The following is an 18571-nucleotide window of genomic DNA, read 5'->3' as shown; positions in this document are numbered from 1 at the left end:
ATCAGTTTCTTAAAATTACCCCAAAATAGCTGGTTAGCTGTTGGTTAATTTTGTTAAAAAATTTCTGTTGGGAAAGGATTGTAGTTTAGTAGCTTGTAGTTATCACTTGTAGATGGTCAGACCAGGGATATAGGGACAGTAGCATAAAGAAAGACTGAGAGATATACTTTAATCCAGTTTATAACATATTTGCAGACATACTTGATTCCATAGAAAAGTAAATTACATGAAGAGAGATTTTAGTAATAGCCATCCCATCCTCTTGTGTGACAACCTAGCTGTTACAATTGTAGCATCAGTTTTAGTTTAAAGTTAGCCCTGAGGGAAGGTGGCCAACTTTTCAGGCTAAAAAAGAAAAACAATCTTTTATTAATCTCTTAAAACTGCAGCCTTGCATCAGACAGCAATAGTCCTCTGGACAGACTCAGGTCTTAAGTACAAGCAACTGGCAGACAGTAAGTTGACTTTTCCAGAAAGGAAATCAATTTTCTTTCCTGATTGAAATGGCAAAGATATTTGAACCAATTTCAGACTGTGTTGTGTGGTCCAAATAATTTACTTTAAACAATCAAAAAGTGTAATTATTGATAAGAAAGTATATATATTTTTAATTAGTGGTATAAAAGTTTATAGGGTAAAATGCAAGCTGATATCAAACCACCAGAACATATTACTTTTTTTTTCTTTTTTTTCCTACTTACCCTTGTGGCCATCAATGTCTCTTTCTTATTGAGAGAGTTTAAACTATGTATTCCTTTAATCAATATACATACACATCTGCACCTGAGAGCTGCACAATACAGCCTTCTATTGTTGACCACCAAGTAAATCCACTGGTGGGGGTGACACAGTAGTTCACTCAAGGGCACTTTGGCAGTAGTTGTTGATGGACTTTGAGAATTACTCATTACATTTCCCCGGATACATTTTCTGGTCGAAAAATAAACGGTAATCTTGGTGGGGTATCTGGGATTTCAAGCCATCTGGTACCAAGCCTTAAAAGGATTTAAGGGCCAACCGTTTGTTAAGGCTGCATAAGGAAATTTCTGCCCAGTGTCGGTGGACGCTGTTTTAGTTGACTGCAATTCGCAAAATTCTGTTTAATGTCACTTGAATGATGTAAGAAAACAATTGTGGATCATGGCTTCTTCTAACACTGCGACTTCTTGTGGGTTTTTTTTATCTGTGTATAACCAACAAATTCAAAGAAGTCGATTAAATTCAAATAGCATGAATATAACATACACTTAGATAAATGTGTTACTCCCTGTGTGCAGTAAATATTTTGCAAGCAAGCATGGGACATGCTCAGCAATCAACAAATTGGAGAATCGGCAAAACCATGTCACAAGGTTATGTTTTTTATTTTCATTGGTGCTTGGGGGGGGTATTTTCAACACTTACAGCAATTAAAATGTATTTTACCATAAAAATATTCCCTCAAGCAGTCTTAACGGTACTTTGTGTAGTTCTACTTGAATCCTGGTTTCTGTCATTCAGCCACATGATTAAAAACAACAAATCAAGGCAAGCAAGACTAACAAATTCAAATGAACAAGTAGCACATATGTGACCAATCTGTTACTCCGCCTGACTGACCTTTGCCAGCCCACTCAGAAGAAGTACCAGATCGCTGTGACCAAGGTGTTGGGGAAGAATATGGATGCTATCATTGTTGACTCAGAGAAAACTGGCAGAGACTGTATTCAGTACATCAAGGAGCAGTGAGGAGAGCCAGAGACCTTCTTGCCTCTCAACTATCTGGAGGTGAAGCCCACAGAGGAGAAACTGAGAGAACTGCGTGGAGCCAAGTTGGTGATTGATGTGATCCGCTATGAGCCTTCTCACATCAAAAAGGCCCTGCAGTACGTGTGTGGCAATGCCCTGGTCTGTGAAAATGTGGAAGATGCCCGTAGGATTGCCTTTGGAGGGCCCTACAGACACAAGATTGTGGCTCTGGATGGTGCACTGTTCCAGAAGTCTGGTGTGATCTCTGGAGGAGCCAGTGACCTGAAGGCCAGGGCCAGGCACTGAGATGAGAAAGCTGTGGACAAGCTCAAGGATAAGAAGAAGAAACTCACTGAGGAGCTTAAAGAGCAAATGAAGGCTAAGAGGAAGGAGGCAGAACTGCGTCAGGTGCAGTCCCAGGCCCATGGTCTGCAAATGCGACTGAAGTACTCACAGAGCGACCTGGAGCAGACAAAGACAACTTTGGTCCCCGCATCAATGACATCAAGAGGATCATCCAGTCCCGTGAGAGGGAGATCACTGATCTGAGGGACCGTATGAACCTGGTGGAAGACGAGGTGTTTGTGGAGTTCTGTAAGGAGATCGGCGTGAGGAACATCAGAGAGCTCAGGGGGAGAAGATGAAGAGGCAGAATGAGATTGCCAAAAATCGTCTAGAGTTTGAGACCCAGAAGACCTGTCTGGGTATCCGGCTAGACTATGAGAAGAACCAGCTAAAGGAGGACCAGGAGAAGGTCATGATGTGGGAGCAGACTGTCAAGAAGGACGAGGCAGAGATAGAGAGGCTAAAGAAGGAGGAGCACAGGCACATGAAGATCATTGATGAAACCATGGCCCAGTTGCAAGACCTGAAGAACCAGCACCTTACTAAGAAATCCGAGGTCAACGATAAGAACCATGAGATGAAGAGATCTGCAAGAAACTGGGTGGCGCCAACAAGGAGCTGACACATCTCCAGAAAGAGGTGACAGCCATTGAGACCAAACTGGAGCAGAAGCGCAGCGACCATCACAATCTTCTGCAGGCCTGTAAGATGCAGGACATCAGGCTGCCCCTTCACTCTGGCACTATGGATGACATCAGCCAGGGAGAGGGGAGTTCCCAGGCAGAGGAGTCTAGCTGCAGCCAGAGAACTTCCAGCACCATCCTGGCAAAAGAGGCCCTCATAGAGATTGACTACAGCAACCTGTCTGAGGACCTCAAGGATGCACTGTCAGAGGAGGAGATCAAGGCAGAGATGAACACACTGCAGCAGCGCCTGAATGAGCAGCAGAGTATCCTGCAGAGGATCAGTGCACCCAACAGAAAAGCCATGGAGAAGCTGGAGTGTCAGGGACAAGTTCCAAGAGACAAGCGACGAGTTCGAAGCAGCCCATAAGCAAGCCAAGAAGGCTAAGCAGGCCTTTGAGCAGATCAAGAAGGAGATGTTTGACCGTTTTAATGCCTGCTTCGAGTCTGTGGCCACAAACATTGACGAGATCTACAAGGCCCTCTCACGCAACAGCAGTGCTCAGGCATTTCTAGGCCCAGAGAATCCAGAGCAGCCTTACCTGGATGGTATCAACTATAACTGTGTGGCTCCAGGGAAGCAGTTCATACCCATGGACAACCTTTCTGGAGGAGAGAAAACTGTGGCCGCATTGGCACTGCTCCTTGCCATCCAGTTACAAACCTGCCCCATTCTTTGTCCTTGATGAGATTGATGCTGCTCTGGACAATACCAACATTAGCAAGGTGGCCAATTATATTAAGGACCAGTCAGTGCAGAACTTTCAGGCCATTATTATTTCTTCGAAGGAGGAGTTCTATACCAAGGCAGACTCACTCATTGGAGTCTGTCCAGAGCAAGGAGATTGTGTCATCAGCAAAGTTCTCACCTTCAAACTTTCTCAGTATCCGGGTCACGGCACCAAGTGTGACCGGTGTACTTTTTCAGTTGCGTTGAGAAGGAAAGACAGGACAATTTCTCTCATGCATGGGATCTGTATTCTGTCGCCTGTCGCATATAAACAAAACAGGACAGGTTTCAGGAAACTTCAGATCAGCTCCTACTGTAGCCTCTTTCTACATGCCCAGAGCGGGAAAGAGCACGCAGCTAGCAACACAATTTTATACAAGAAAAAAAAAAACATACCAGTCGCATATAAACAAAACAGGACAGCTTTCAGGAAACTTCAGATCAGCTCCTACTGTAGCCTACGCAAGAATTGGGACCCACATTAGACACGAGACATTAGGAATGGATAAAATAAATTACAGGGTCAGACAAAAGTGAACACATAACTCTTTCTACGTGTCCAGAGCGGGAAAGAGGCAGAGGTCAGGGGGAACATACGTTTTGGGGCTACTAACAGGAAATGAGGTCACAACAAGGAGGGGCTACTATGAGCGTTTCCTGATGATATAATAAAATAAAATAATAATGTTAGCAATGAAAATAATAATAATAATAATCACGTGGTGATACTTTGTGTAATTATACAACATATTTTGGTTATGACATTTTTAACCATGCTGGACATACATAACATGTTTGCTGCCATCTGCAATTTCCGCATGTCTGCAGGAGATATTGCTTGGTGCAAATGGTGCATAGTTTGCTGAGGACTGTGAGTGCACAGGGGCGTCAAACAACAAGAAAATCTCAGCTAGCCCAGCTCCTGTTTTTTGTAAATGCAGAAATATTGGGGGGGGGGGGCGCATGGGTCATTTACTTTGTTTCAGTTAGTATCATTCAGCATCAAGAAAGCTAGAATATTACACATACAGCGCTTTTAACTGCTACACCCTCTATTTCACACAATGATCGTTGCAAACAGACTTTTAAGTATTTACATTTCATGATTTTGTTTCCTGAACATCCTAGTAATCTACATTTGTTCAAATCCCATTTGTTTTGGGTACATTATGACCTCTTTTTTGGTCTGGTAGACACAGTCCAGGATGTATGTCAATGTATGTTTCTGTGTTGTGTATGTTGGCTCCCCATTATTCATTGGAGGAGCTGGAAACACAAGAGGTCCCCTGTGTTTCACATCTGCTGCACTCATTAAAACTCCAGCTCGCTTCCCTCCCAGATTCAGGTCAGGGGCTTGAAGACCCGAGCTGTTTTCCAAATTGCTGCTGTAGAGTAGGCTACATGTGACCAAATAAAAGCAAAGTACACTTTTTAGATTTTTCTTTTATAGATAAGATTAAATGGACCCTAAATTATTTAGGGCAAAACTGAACATTTACTGGAAATATATTTTACTTGCTAGTGTTAAATCAGTTCCGCTTCCGGTGTGGGAAGATGGCTGCGCGAATTCGCGTTTGCGGCAGCCTCACCCAGTACCGGTGTCAGAATATAATAACAATAATAATAATAATAATTGTATTTTTATAGCGTTTTTCTAGACACCCAAAGCACTTCACATTGAAGGGGGTAACTCACCTCAACCACCAATGTGTAGTGTAACAATAGGAACTATTGTTAGGAACCATTGTTTAGTTCCTTGTTTACACAGGGTACTGATACCACACCAGCACAGCGGCTGCTCAGTCGCCGTACCAAAACACTACTGCCAACCAAGGCAAGCCTGTTACAGCCGAAAGTTGTGCAGGTGAAACAGGATTTACAAAATAACCAACAACGGCAGAGGGCATACTACGACAGGTCGGCTAAAGACTTGGACACGCTTGCCCCAGGTGAATGTGTGAGAGTTCAGCCTCTCGCACCCCACACTGGCTGGAGAGTGGGCAAGGTGCTGAGGCCGGTCGATAGGAGATCCTATGAGGTCCAGCTGCACACGGGTGGTGTCATCAGGAGAAATCGCAGACACCTCAGGCATGCACCAGGGGCAATCTTCACTGACACTATGGACATGGAGATCAGCAGCCCCAGTCAGCCAGAGAGTGTTGAACCCGGACATTCAGAGAGTGTTCCTTCTCGCAGTGTCTTAGCAGGAAACAAAACCAAGGACACTGGTGACAGGGCCAACCCTGTTACCACCAGATCAGGCCGCTCTGTTGTGCAGCCGCAGCGATACAAAGACTTTGTGACCTCACATAGATGAATGGATCTGTAGCACTAATGGACTTTGGGGGGGGCATGAATGAAAAAGAAAAAAAAGTGAATCACAAATGTTGTGCAAATGTATTAAAAAAAAGAAGAAACTGAAAAGAGAAAGGATGTAACAATAGGAACTATTGTTAGGAACCATTGTTTAGTTCCTTGTTTACACAGGGGTCGTTTAGGTTGTTGCACCTGGAATAACGGACCGAGCATGATGCATAAACTTACGTGCCGAAGTTATTATTAAAGTTTATAGCCCCGTGGGGTTGAAACGAGTTGTAACGTCTCATTAGTAGAAGGTAACAACACACTTTAACATGTAGCATCCACCTGGGTGATGCACGGCAGCCATTTTGCGCCAGAACGCTCACCACAGATCAGCTGGAAATGGACAGGGAAGAATCATTGAGCCAATTACATGGGAGGACTATTAGGTGGCCATGGCGGCACGAATTCACATTTGCGATGGCCTCACCCAGTACCGTCCATGCAGTGTCTTTGTCCACGTCTGCATCTCAAGTTTTGTCTTCGTTTGATGGCTGAGAGAGTGGGGCAGACTAAGCTAACTGCTAAGCCCATGCAGACCGGCAGTTCCAATAACACCGAGGGCGGTCTGGCGGCGGCCTCACCCGGCGTTGACTGTGGCGTTTTTGCTGTCGTCGTGAGGAACGCGGGGAGGTGTGTCGAGGGTGTCTGGCTGGGAGAGCTGGCGCTGGGTCGGCTGGGAGAGCTTGGTCTGCTTCGTCCGGTGGGCCCGGCGGCCACACCCCCTGCCTGGAGCTGCGCCCACGGAGGAAACGCCGAGCGCGGTCTGACAGGACGCAGAAGCGGGGCTGGCTAAGCTAACTGCTAATGCATGCAGACCGGCAGTTCCGACATTCATCCTGGCTGACATTCATTCCCTTGGACAATTTTACATTTCTAACTTGCATATTATGCCAAGTAGAACCGAATTAAATCATACACACACCGAGAGTCACATTTCTCATTACTTCACTTTACTCCATATGTATTCTTCCTCCGCGTTCCGCATCAAAGCGCGACGTAATGACGTAATCAATACACGACATCCCCCCCTTACTTGGATTAGAACTCTAATGTCTCCTTTACATAAACAACAGGTCACTTGAACAACATAACCATATATTTGAACGTTAATAACATTCTCTCACAGAATAAACATCCCTGCCCCCTAGCACTGTGTATTAATTTTCTCTATTACCATACACATGAACATATGCATTCTCACATTGAATTCACTTCATAACAAAACCTGTGAATCTCCGGGGCATCTTTATTTCTCGTCGAGGTCTCTCTGTGTGTGCTGTCAGAGGTCGGCATGGGGATGACCCCTGACTGAGTGTCTCTGGTGTGGACCTCTCTGTGTGTTCAAGTCCCTGGTTTTCATTCTCACTCAGTGTTGTCTGTGTTTCTTTTCCAGCAGATGATGACGTCAGCTCAGCTGGTGTGTACCTTTTGACATGGGTTATGTTTCTGGAGTACTGAGCTCCTGTGGGTGACTCGACTACCACATTGTTACTGTTCTTACTGATTACCGTGTGTGGTGTCTGGTTGAAAGTTGTCGTGAACTTATCTGCCTTGTCCTGTTTCAAAAGGACTTCATCTCCCACTTGTACTTGGGATGGTTTGGCTCCGCGTCGGTCGTCGGCATATACACTGCTCAAAAAAATAAAGGGAACACATAAGCAATGCAGTGTAGCTCCAAGTCAATCACACTTTTGAGATATCAACCTGTCCAGTTAGGAAGCAACACTGATTTGTGAATCAATTTCACCTGTTGGTAAATTGTCTAATTTCCACCTGGTGGAAATTAGACAATTTGCAAGACAACCCCTATAAAAGGAATGGATTTGCAGGTGGTGGCCACAGACCATTTGCCTGTCCTCATCTTTTCTGGCCGATCTTTGGTTAGTTTTTCATTTTGCTAGTGCCCTCACCACTAGAGGTGGCATGAGGCGGTATCTGCAACCTACAGAAGTTGCTCAGGTAGTGCAGCTCATCCAGGATGGCACATCAATGTGTGCTGTGGCAAGAAGATTTGATGTGCCTCCCAGCAAGGTGTCCAGAGCATGGAGGAGGTACCAGGAGACAGGCCAGTACACCAGGCGACATGGAGGGGGCCGCAGGAGGACAACAACCCCGCAGCAGGACCGCTATCTGGTCCTTTGTGCAAGGAGGAACAGGAGGAGCACTGCCGGAGCCCTACAAAACGACCTTCAACAGGCCACTAATGTGCAGGTTTCTGCTCAAACAGTGAGAAACAGAATGCATGAGGATGGTATGAGGGCCCGACGTCCACAATTGGGGCCTGTGCTCACAGCCCAACACCGTGCAGCCCGATTGACTTTTGCCAGAGAACGTCTTGGTTGGCAGATTCGCCATTGGCACCCTGTGCTCTTCACAGATGAGAGCAGGTTCACACTGAACACGTGACAGACGTGAGAGAGTCTGGAGACGCTGTGGAGAACGTTCTGCTGCCTGCAACATCCTCCAGCATGACCAGTTTGGCGGTGGGTCAGTGATGGTCTGGGGAGGCATATCCTTGGAGGGCCGCACAGACCTCTACGTGCTAGCCAGAGGTACCATGACTGCCATTAGGTACCGGGATGAGATCCTCAGACCCATTGTCAGACCATATGCTGGTGCAGTGGGCCCTGGGTTCCTGCTCATGCATGACAATGCTCGTCCTCATGTGGCCAGAGTGTGTCAGCAGTACCTGTATGTCGAGGGCATTGATGCTGTGGACTGGCCTGCACGTTCCCCAGACCTGAATCCAATCGAGCACCTCTGGGACATCATGTCTCGTACCATATGCCAACGCGATGTCGCACCACAGACTGTCCAGGAGTTGACCCATGCCCTGATCCAGGTCTGGGAGGAGATCCCCCAGGAGACCATCCGTCGTCTCATCAGGAGCATGCCCAGACGTTGTAGGGAGTGCATACAGGCACGTGGAGGCCACACACACTACTGAGCCTCATTCTGAATCGTCTTGAAGAATTTCCACAGAAGTTGGATCAGCCTATGTTCTCATTTTCCACTTTGATTTTGAGTATGATTCTGAATCCAGACCTTAATGGGCTAATGATTTTGATTTCCATTGATCATTCTTAGGTTATTTTGCTCTAAACACATTCCTCTGTCTAATAAATAAAGATTTTCAGCTGAAATATTTCATTCATCGAGGTCTATATTGTGTTTTTAGGTGTTCCCTTTATTTTTTTGAGCAGTATATTTTGGACTTCCCCTTTCGCTCTGCATCAGTGTCCCGTGCCTCCAGGTCACTCCTAGGTGTACTGATGTCCGGCAGCTTTCCTCTCAGCTTTCTGTTGAACAAGAGTTTGGCTGGGCTCTTGCCCGTGGTGGAGTGGTCTATGGATCTGTAGATGGTGACGTACCTCCGGAGTTCCTTCTCCTAGTCCAGTCCCTCCGCCTGTGCGATGCGTATCCGATTCATGATCGACGCGTTTTGCCTCTCCACTTCTCCATTTGCTTGTGCCCATTTAGGCGTTGTTTTCACGTGCTGTATGCCGTTGTCTTGACAGAACTCCTGGAACTGTGATGACAAGAACTGTGGTCCACAGTCGGACCTGATAGAGACAGATAGACCGTGGCGGCTGAATATGTTCTCTAGACGATCTATCACTTTGTCTGTCGTGGTGGATCGCATGATCTCGTACTCATAATATCTGCTGTAGTAGTCTACAACTACTAAGATAGAATGTCCTGTTGGTAACGGACCTAACAAATCTGTGGCAATATCCTGCCATGGTCCATCAGGGAGAGCTGTGGGCCACAATGGCTCTGGTACGTCGGGCCGCGCCACTAGTTGGCACCCGTGACATGACTTAACATATTTCTCTGTTTCCCCGTACATCCCTGGCCACCACACCTTTCCCCTGAGCTGCTGTTTTGTCCCTACAATACCTAAATGTCCTTCATGAGCTAACGCTAGAGCTCTGTTCTGTAGGCTCTGCGGCGGAACAATTCTCGTTCCTCTTAACACTAACTGTCCTATAGTGCATAGTTCCTTTGCAATAGGTGCATAGGCTGAACACTTCTCAAACCGGCCACTCTGTATCGCTTTCCTCACCTCATTCAGTTCTTCATCCTCTGCAGAGGCTTTCTCAACCTCTTTTGTAGTCAGCGCCCTGTTTGCCATTCTCATATCTAGGCATAGTCTGATGTCAGTATCTTTTGCTTTGGGAACTACTACGACTGGGTTTACCCACAGTGTTGGGCCCTCAACCTTTTCGATAATGTCCATGCTTAGCAGCTCCTCTATCTTCTTGTCGACTGCCTCCCTCAGATGGAACGGTACTCGTCTCAGTGGTTGTGCTACGGGTTCCACGTCGTTGTCGATATGCAGACTGATCTGTTTGGTATTGAGCTTACCAACCCCTGTGAAGAGCTTTGGGTACTTCCTCTTTACCTCTGCCCTGATATCAGTCACCGCTGCTACATCTACACCCACTTTTAGCACACCTAGCTCCATAGCTGTCTCTCTCCCTAGTAGTGGTATTCCCTGACCCGCTACTACTGTGAACTCTGCTTGGGTTTCCCTTTTCCCTATCTTCACCTCACATGTGAACACTCCCTTCACAGGAAGTGGTTCCTTTGACGAGTATGTATACAGATTTTTGTCTGAAGTGGAGGACTGACACTTAATTTGTTCTCTCTTTAGTCCTTCCCATGTGTTTTCATCTACTATATTGGTCGTAGCCCCTGAGTCAATTAACATTACTAGGTCTACACCACCCACATTAAATGTTAATCTATCAATATTGCTACTGTCACGTACTACAAATGCATAACCTTTATCCTGTTGCTCTTCCTTTTCTGAGTCTACATATTTCACTGACTGTTTGCCACCTTTAGATTTGCACATTTTCGCATAGTGGTCTTTACCACCGCACTTCCTGCAGGTTTGCCCGCGTGGACATGTTTCATCTTTTGCAAAGTGGTCTCCGTGCCCACAACGATAGCACACTTTCTCTTTCCCTTTTCCTTCCCCTTCACGTTTTCGGCTCTTCTTGGCCCATTTCCCTTTGGATACCTGGTTCACAGTCTCAGTTTCCTTTGCGTCCGTGTTACTCACTCTCATTGCTGCCATCTGTTGTTCTACTCTTTCACACTGCGCAGCAATCTCTAGCGCTCTCGCTAAAGTCAGCACCGAACCCTCCTCAAGCAGCTTTCTCCGCACATATTCTAACATGCATTTACTCAGCACCGCATCCCTGAGCTGGTTAAGACATATCCGCCCCAAAACCACAGTCTTTAGCTGTCTGGCGCAAACGTGTTAGAAAACTGTTGTACAGTCTCGCCATTGTTCTGTGACAATCGGTAGAAAGTCTGGCGCGCGAACGCGGTATTCACCTGAGGCACGAAATAGTTATTCAGTGCATCCACTGCTTTGGCATAATCTTCAGGACCTCCCGTCCTGCACACCTGTCCCTGCGTGATGTAAAAGTAATACTCTTCTCCTAATCTTTGTACTTGCGCTGACATTGTCTGTCATTATCAGACCTTTACCATCTGCGAACAACTCGAAAGCCGTTAGCCATCTACTCCAACGAGGACCTAGCGTAGCAGGCTCGTTGTAGCAATCAAACTTTGGCACGTTGGTGTTCTCCATCTCGCGGACGAACTAAACTCACTTTCCAGATTTAACTATTCGAATTTAGTATCCTCGTCGCCACTGTTACACTTCTAACTTGCATATTATACCAAGTAGAACTGAATTAAACCATACGCACACCGAGACCCACGTTTCTCATTATTTCACTTTACTCGATATTTATTCTTCCTCCGCGTTCCGCATCAAAGCGCGACGTAATGACGTAATCAATACGCGACAGACAGTGATTTTTTTTATTTTGTTTTTTTTTAAGTTTTGATATATGTGTTAGTTTGGGTATGTGTGTTCTTGTAGTTTTTGGATGTGTTTTTGTCTTTGCGTTGTACTGCTGTGGTCAGGGGGAAACGGCATTTTGTAGGCATTTTGTTTCATTTCATGTACTCAAATGCATGAAGTGAAACGACAAAGTGTTCCTGATTCCTAAATTTATTATACTACCCGTTTCATTATTTAGATCTTGTTATTCTGTTCAAATAAGACTTATTCACAGTGTTTTACGTCTAAATGTGTTACCACATTGCCTCCCTTGCCCACTTGACACCTTTACATGCCTATCTATCCTGGAGGAGGGGTTCCTCATTGATGCCCTTCCTGAGGTTTCTCCCATTTTCCTCTTGGAAAGACTTTCCCCGTGTTTTTACTCATCTGAATCAAATGTGAAAGGATAGAGGAGGCCGTCCTTTGTGCGAATGTGAAACCCTCTGAGACTGTAACTGTGATATATGAGTAGAAATTTGACTTCAGTTGTTTCTTATCTAATTTAAATTTTCCTTTGTTTAGGGGTAAGCTGTTTTAGCTCTTCTTTTTTTTAGCTTGCATGTACGAGAGATTGTGCTCTTATCTGTTTTGTCACATCTTGTTATCACTGTATTCTACTGTTCTGTTTCATCACATCACAATGACTTAAGAGTTCAAATAAACTTACCATATTCATACAGTAGAAAGATAATACTGTTACATGCTCTTGAAGTTCAGCCTTTGGCCACCAATCTCTCTCAGATAGACACTGGAGAAATCCCCATGTCAGGAAATGGAACTGTGAAGTAGTTTGGAGTGTCCAGACTGCTTTTCTTCCCAATCTCGGTCCAAAATGTCTGGAAAATAAATAGACTTCAGGAGAGCAAGGAAGTGGTTTCACTGTGTAGTTTGTCTTCCAAGATGAGTTATACAGAACTGAAGCAACGCTCCACAAAATAGACCAGTCACTGTCTGTGAATGTTCTCATTCATCCAGGTCATGGTTATCCAAAGGAGTTGAATCAAGTGCAACTGGACTTGGTACCAAGTCCAGTTGCACTTGATTCAACTCCTTTGGAAAGACCAGTCACTGCTGTTTAGGCGAATTCCTTTAGTAAATTTCTCCAATGTTAAGAGGTATTGGATAAGAAGATAGCATGTGTGAGTTTTGAAATGATCAATTAGATTTCATTTTTTTAGGTCAGTAGCTCACCCTCTTGTCTTTCTCAAGGACACAATAGTCCAAAGGGTGGAAGTTTCTGTCACATTACAATTTATATAATATGACTGCTTCTTTTAGAAAAAGAGGGAAAACATCACAATATATTTAAGCAAAAGTAAAGAAACGGCATTAATAACTTGCCTGTAGGGGCTCAGTCTTCAGTGGAGGGAGTCTGTAAGATGGAAATAACAGCAACATCCTAAACTGAATTGTTTTATTAAAGTTTATTATAGAGGACATCTTTATGCATGCTCAATAATCTAGGTAAGAACATCCAAGAAGGTTGATTCATAGGGTTGAAGAAGAAATCAAGAAGGTTGATATTATAGAGGACCTTCATTCGTCCTGTTTATTATCAGATAGAGTTCTATGTGTAAGGAAATGAGTTTTCCACACGTGGTCTACATGAACTTCCAACATAAAGCAAATCTTGGGGAAAAAAAGAAAGCCCAGGTTGACGTTGGTCCACTTTGAACCAGCTGTGTTTTAGTCGACTCTGAATGAGTAAAATTGCTCTTAACAGGTATGAGAAATGTCCCAACAGTTGTCCTTATCAAATAATGTCTATGTCAAATTTCTGTAAATGCATAATTCTATAATCATTGGTTGTGGGTTTCCATCGGCAACCCACCCAACGCTCAAGTATTTCGATTTTGTCTGCAAAAATCATTCATAGGCAGGAAACGGTCCTCGGCTTGCTGTCTGTTTTAACAATCTACAACTCCCCCATCAATCTTTTTCGTTGAATTTTGAACGTTTCCAATGCGTTTGTGTGAGTGTGTGTGTGTGTGTGTGTGTAATGTGAAAAGCGTACTGACATGACGTCTTGCTAACTTTTCACTTTGCTGCAGGCGAATAAAACACTATTTAACAGGCTAAACCTGGACGAATAAAAACAAGATTTCAGAAAGTTTAAAAGCCGTCTAACTGTGACCGACAGGTTCAATGTGGCAACCACAAATTTGCCAACACTGATGATTATTTAGCAACCCCCCTCAAAGTCCCCGGGAAACGCACCTGTCTAGTTTCAAATATGCGTTGTTTTCACTTCTGTATTAATTGTTTGTTTGCCTGCCCAGGGACTGCAGATGCAAACTAGCTGCCGACTAACTCAGGCGCAGTTGTAAAATTGTGCCTTGTTCCTGTCAAATAAACAATAAATTAAACTAAATATGACCCCACCCTGTCTCCACCCACCCTCACTCTCCAAGGCCAACCCCCGCAGCACACTACCCCGCTCCTCCATACTCCCCCTCCTCACAGAAGCTCCTCTCACCGACTTCGGATGTAGTCTCTCTCTCCAACAAGAGGGATAAACTCAGAAAAGAAAAAGACGAAGCAAAATAAAGATTTATTTTTTTTGTTGCCCGGGGGGAACTTTAGCAGCGGACCGCGTATTCCACCATCTTCTCTCTTCCTCCCCGCTTCCAGCTTCTCACGCGCCGGCCGACGTGGAAAACATGCCGCCCGTGCACCTCCATCCCACGGAGCTCGCGCTGCTGGCCTGCTTGGCTGCGCTCGCGTGCGTGTGTGTCGCCGCTTCGCGCTCCGACGCGCCGAGGGGAGTCGCGCTCCCGTTCGTTTTCGACACAAGAGCGACGTGCGCGCCCCCGTGCAAACACGCGGGCTTGTGCATCCGAAACAACACATGCTTCTGCTCGCGCGGCTACGAGGGAGAGACCTGCCAGTATGGTGATGACGTAATACATTTTGTTCCCGTTACAGACTACACGCTGAGTTTGTTGGGGTCATAGATGAGGATGGTGATGATGATGGTGATTGATGATGATTTCTTGGCTGGAGAGAAGTTTTGTTTGAGTTGTGCACGGGTGTGATGATGATCATAATCATAATCAGCTTTATATGGCCAGTGTGCCTATGCACACGAGGAATTTGACTCCGGTTCACAGCTGCACAACTGCAGCGCTTGCAGACATCACTCACCCCAAAAATATGATGATGATGATGATTTCATGGCTGGAGATAAGTTGTTTCAGTCTTATACGGGTATGATGATGATTTCATGGCTGGAGAGAAGTTTGATTAAATAGATGTTCAAAACACTGCACAGACAGATAGAGACTTTACTGATTCTGAGGGAAATTAAAGCATCAGTACAGCTCGCATAAGCAAAAGGCACACAGTATCAAAAATACACACAATAGCAAGAAAAAAACTATAGGGAATATACAACATAAAGAACTAGACTAAACCGAAGTACATTGTGCCTATAAAATAGACTAGAATAAAGACCTGTATATACAGAAACGCAGGGTTGATCAAGAGTATTGGTGTGAAAATAAAAACCATGAAAATATGGCAGATGTTACACTGAGAAAAAGATGCGGCAGTATGTTCACGTTCAGTTATTGCACAACTGTATATTGCAGTAATAGCAACCCGTTAACTGTTTGTGTTTGTTTGTGTGCGTGTGTGTGTGTCCATGTGTGTATAAATTTGAGAAAGTTCTTATCCTTTTGTCAATTAGTATTAAGTTACTTCTTTTAGCAAATAGTCTATAAATGATAACGTGGCCATTATTATTTTCATTTTGGAAGACTTCAGATGAAACATACAGGAGCCTTGAGTGCAACATTAAAGCCACTTTGGGAACTCAGTATCAGATTTCTGAAAGCTCTGAATGTGTTTGTGTGAAACGCAGCCAGCTGTTACCCCAAATGTAAGAATGGAGGACAGTGCCTTCGGCCCGGGAAATGCAGATGTCCTCCCGGATTTGGAGGGAAATATTGCCACAAAGGTAATCAATTTGTTTTTGAGCTCGTGTGGATATCTTATAAGATGAATGAATTTGATGGCCTCACAATTGGGGATGTCATTATGCTTGAAGTTCTCTTCATGCATTATATCTGAAGAGCACTTTCTGTAGTCTTAATAATCCGTTTGTGCTTTTCTGACCCACAGAAAGCATAGAGAGATAGGTAGATATTTTGCATAGCTACCATTGTTTTAACCCTCAAAAGTTTTGTGTCAGTGAGCCACACAAAGAGAGATCCTTTGCAGAAGCTTCCTGTTGTGAAATCAGTCATGCACCTATCAGACATGCAGACAATTCTTAATGTGTGTTAAACTGCAGAAACAAATCAGTATGTTCCAAAAAGGAAAAATAAAAAATAAAGCCCTTGTAACTTGTGGAACCTAAAAGAACAAAATTTGAGCAAAACTGCAGCAGGAATAAAAGCAAGCATGCTCTTAAAGCAAGAAATGCTGCATGAATATACGCAAACACTGTACAGTTGAGGATGTAAATCTCCCCTCTTGAGAAAAATAAGGTGTCAATCAATCAGTCAAGCAACCATTCTATCAGGATATCAATCAATTGTGCTGGTTATCTTTTTTTGGGCAGTGACGTGTGAAAGTGGATGCTGGAATGGAGGGGAATGCATTGCTGTCAATGGTGTGGCCAAGTGCATCTGCCCATCAAGCTGGGCTGGCTCCAAATGCCAAGAGGGTTTGTTCATGACCCCTTCTCACTACCCCATTAGCACCACAGAAAATCACCAAATGGAGCTGGTCTCTCAGCTGGAGCTGTCAGTCAGCTATGGCCTATGTTATTTTTTTCATTTTTTTTTAAACCTGTGGAGCTTAAGGCCACTGCTTTTCCAAGTTGCTGTCATTATGTGTTACTTGACATAGCTCTGCTGAAGTTTCTCCAACAATCATGAATGGGATTTACATGTGTGGATGTCCTGTGAGTGATGATTTATGGTTTCCCAGCATGCTGAGCATGTGCTACCATTGTGTGTTCCCCAGCAATCTGTCCACAAGGGTGCAGGAACGGTGGCAGCTGTGTGGCTCCAGGAATCTGCAGCTGTCCGGAGGGATGGCTCGGGGGAGCCTGCCACACTGGTAAGCTCAAAACAACTCTCACTGAGGAGACACTGTCACAATAAACTGATGCAATTTATCATTTATGGTGCTCCCATTTATTAAAAAGTATCATATATCATCTTGGTTTAGAAATCACACTGACTACATGTAAAAGCTGTCTCACAATCGCTTACATACACAATTGTATACCCAGACATTCTCAGCATGGGAGCACAATATCATACCACAACTCTGAAAATGTAACGGATGCGTCTGTATCTCTCCTACTATACACACAAAAATCACAGTAGCTTCATTCCGCCACAACTCGTTCATTTCTGGTATTGATGAGTATGACGAGGGTCATCCTTAGTTGTCTGTCTGCAGCTTACCCGAAAGAATAACTGGTAAAAAAATCAGTCCGTCAAGAGGAGAGGGTGAGGTGGGTTGTATGGGCTCATTTGCTGAGTGGTAAACCTGCCACCTGCCACATAAAGGAAACTTGCTCCCCCCTGTAAAGCTTGCAGCCTCGTCTTTTTCCAGATGTGAGGAAACCAGACATGGTTTATGGACTCTCACCTCCTTGGCTTGTTGCTGGGTTTGTAGTGATAGGTTTCAAAAGCTCTGAACAGTGATTTCCTTTTCTTAACCCTCCTTCATTTATTAAATCATGGGTATCAAATGATTTCATTGCACAGACCCCACCACCGCCACCACCACCACCATTAAACACATATAGGCCAACATGTGATAGAATTTTACCCCAGGGGACCATATACTGGACGAAATTAGCTATCAATTATAATTTAGCATTGAATTGTTTGACTGAAAATTTTACATTGAGGATATAATAGTGATGAGTTGTTTTGATTATGATAGCTGTAGTAGTTTATACATTCACTATTTAGGATCGTTTCTAGTGAATAAAGTTATAGTCAAAACAAACTAATCCCTACTTTTGCTGGGAAACTACTGGAAACCCAAAGAACCAAGACCTCAGTCTGACAATCAATAATTTACACGATCTAAGAATATTTCCCTTATCTTTGACCTTTCTCCTCTAGCTGTATGCAGTCGGCCTTGCCTGAATGGAGGGAAGTGTATTTCTCCAGAGACTTGTCGGTGTCGGGCCCCCTACTCCGGCCCCCGCTGTGAAGAAAAGAAAAAGACCCACTAGTCTGACCCCGACAGGGTCAGAAGTTAAATAGGACCAATTAGTATCTTTTACTTTCATGTGGACTATTGCTATATTCTTTAGCTGGTGCATTGGTAGTTTTTAACTATATGGTTTTTGTTTTGTTTATTTTTTTTAAACCATTGAACCTGATTTTAACATTATCACTTGACTATAGAAACACGTTATGTTTTATGCTGCATATTGTGACATTAAAATAAACCTAAATCTGTGAACTGTGCGCATCATCATTAAAATTTAAAGCTGGGATAGGTGGTTTTTTATGGTGTCATTCGGCAAAAAATTCATAACCTTTCAGCATATTGTAATTAAAGTGGTCTGAGAGAAAATAACTTCTGCACCACCTCTTGGCTCTGTATTCAGGTTTTAGAAAATCTAGCCCCGTAGCCAATCACAGACCATTTCAGAGAGAGGGTGTTCTTATTGGTTGTTCTACAAATGCAGATGCATGCGTATGCAATCAATTCGTGTCCACCCTGCCCCACCGGTCGCTTGTGGTCATAACGCTAACCCAAAAAATCAACAAGACCAACTCGAAATGGCTGCTTCACATGAGCAATATTAGTGTAAGTATGAGATCCGCTGAAAATTTTTTTTATCGCAGAACTTGCTGGAGGGACTACACCAAT

General features: G+C 44.2%; 1 protein-coding gene and 1 pseudogene across 1 annotated transcript; both read left to right on the top strand.

The window, feature by feature from the left end:
* Positions 1–1114: 1114 nt before the first annotated feature.
* LOC130118482 (structural maintenance of chromosomes protein 1A-like) lies at positions 1115–7308 on the top strand (annotated as a pseudogene).
* A 6937-nt stretch (positions 7309–14245) lies between these two features.
* Positions 14246–18149, top strand: seraf (Schwann cell-specific EGF-like repeat autocrine factor). The gene is made up of 5 exons (XM_056286890.1): positions 14246–14611; positions 15582–15677; positions 16284–16388; positions 16691–16786; positions 17812–18149. The coding sequence occupies exons 1-5, from the start codon at positions 14380–14382 to the stop codon at positions 17922–17924; spliced, it is 642 nt and encodes a 213-aa protein (XP_056142865.1). The 5' UTR covers positions 14246–14379; the 3' UTR covers positions 17925–18149.
* The last annotated feature ends 422 nt before the right edge of the window (positions 18150–18571 follow it).

Source organism: Lampris incognitus, chromosome 9 (assembly GCF_029633865.1).
Source record: "Lampris incognitus isolate fLamInc1 chromosome 9, fLamInc1.hap2, whole genome shotgun sequence".
Lineage (NCBI taxonomy): Eukaryota > Metazoa > Chordata > Actinopteri > Lampriformes > Lampridae > Lampris > Lampris incognitus.
Note: the sequence above shows the minus strand (reverse complement) of the source record. Positions and strands in the feature narration are given on the sequence as shown.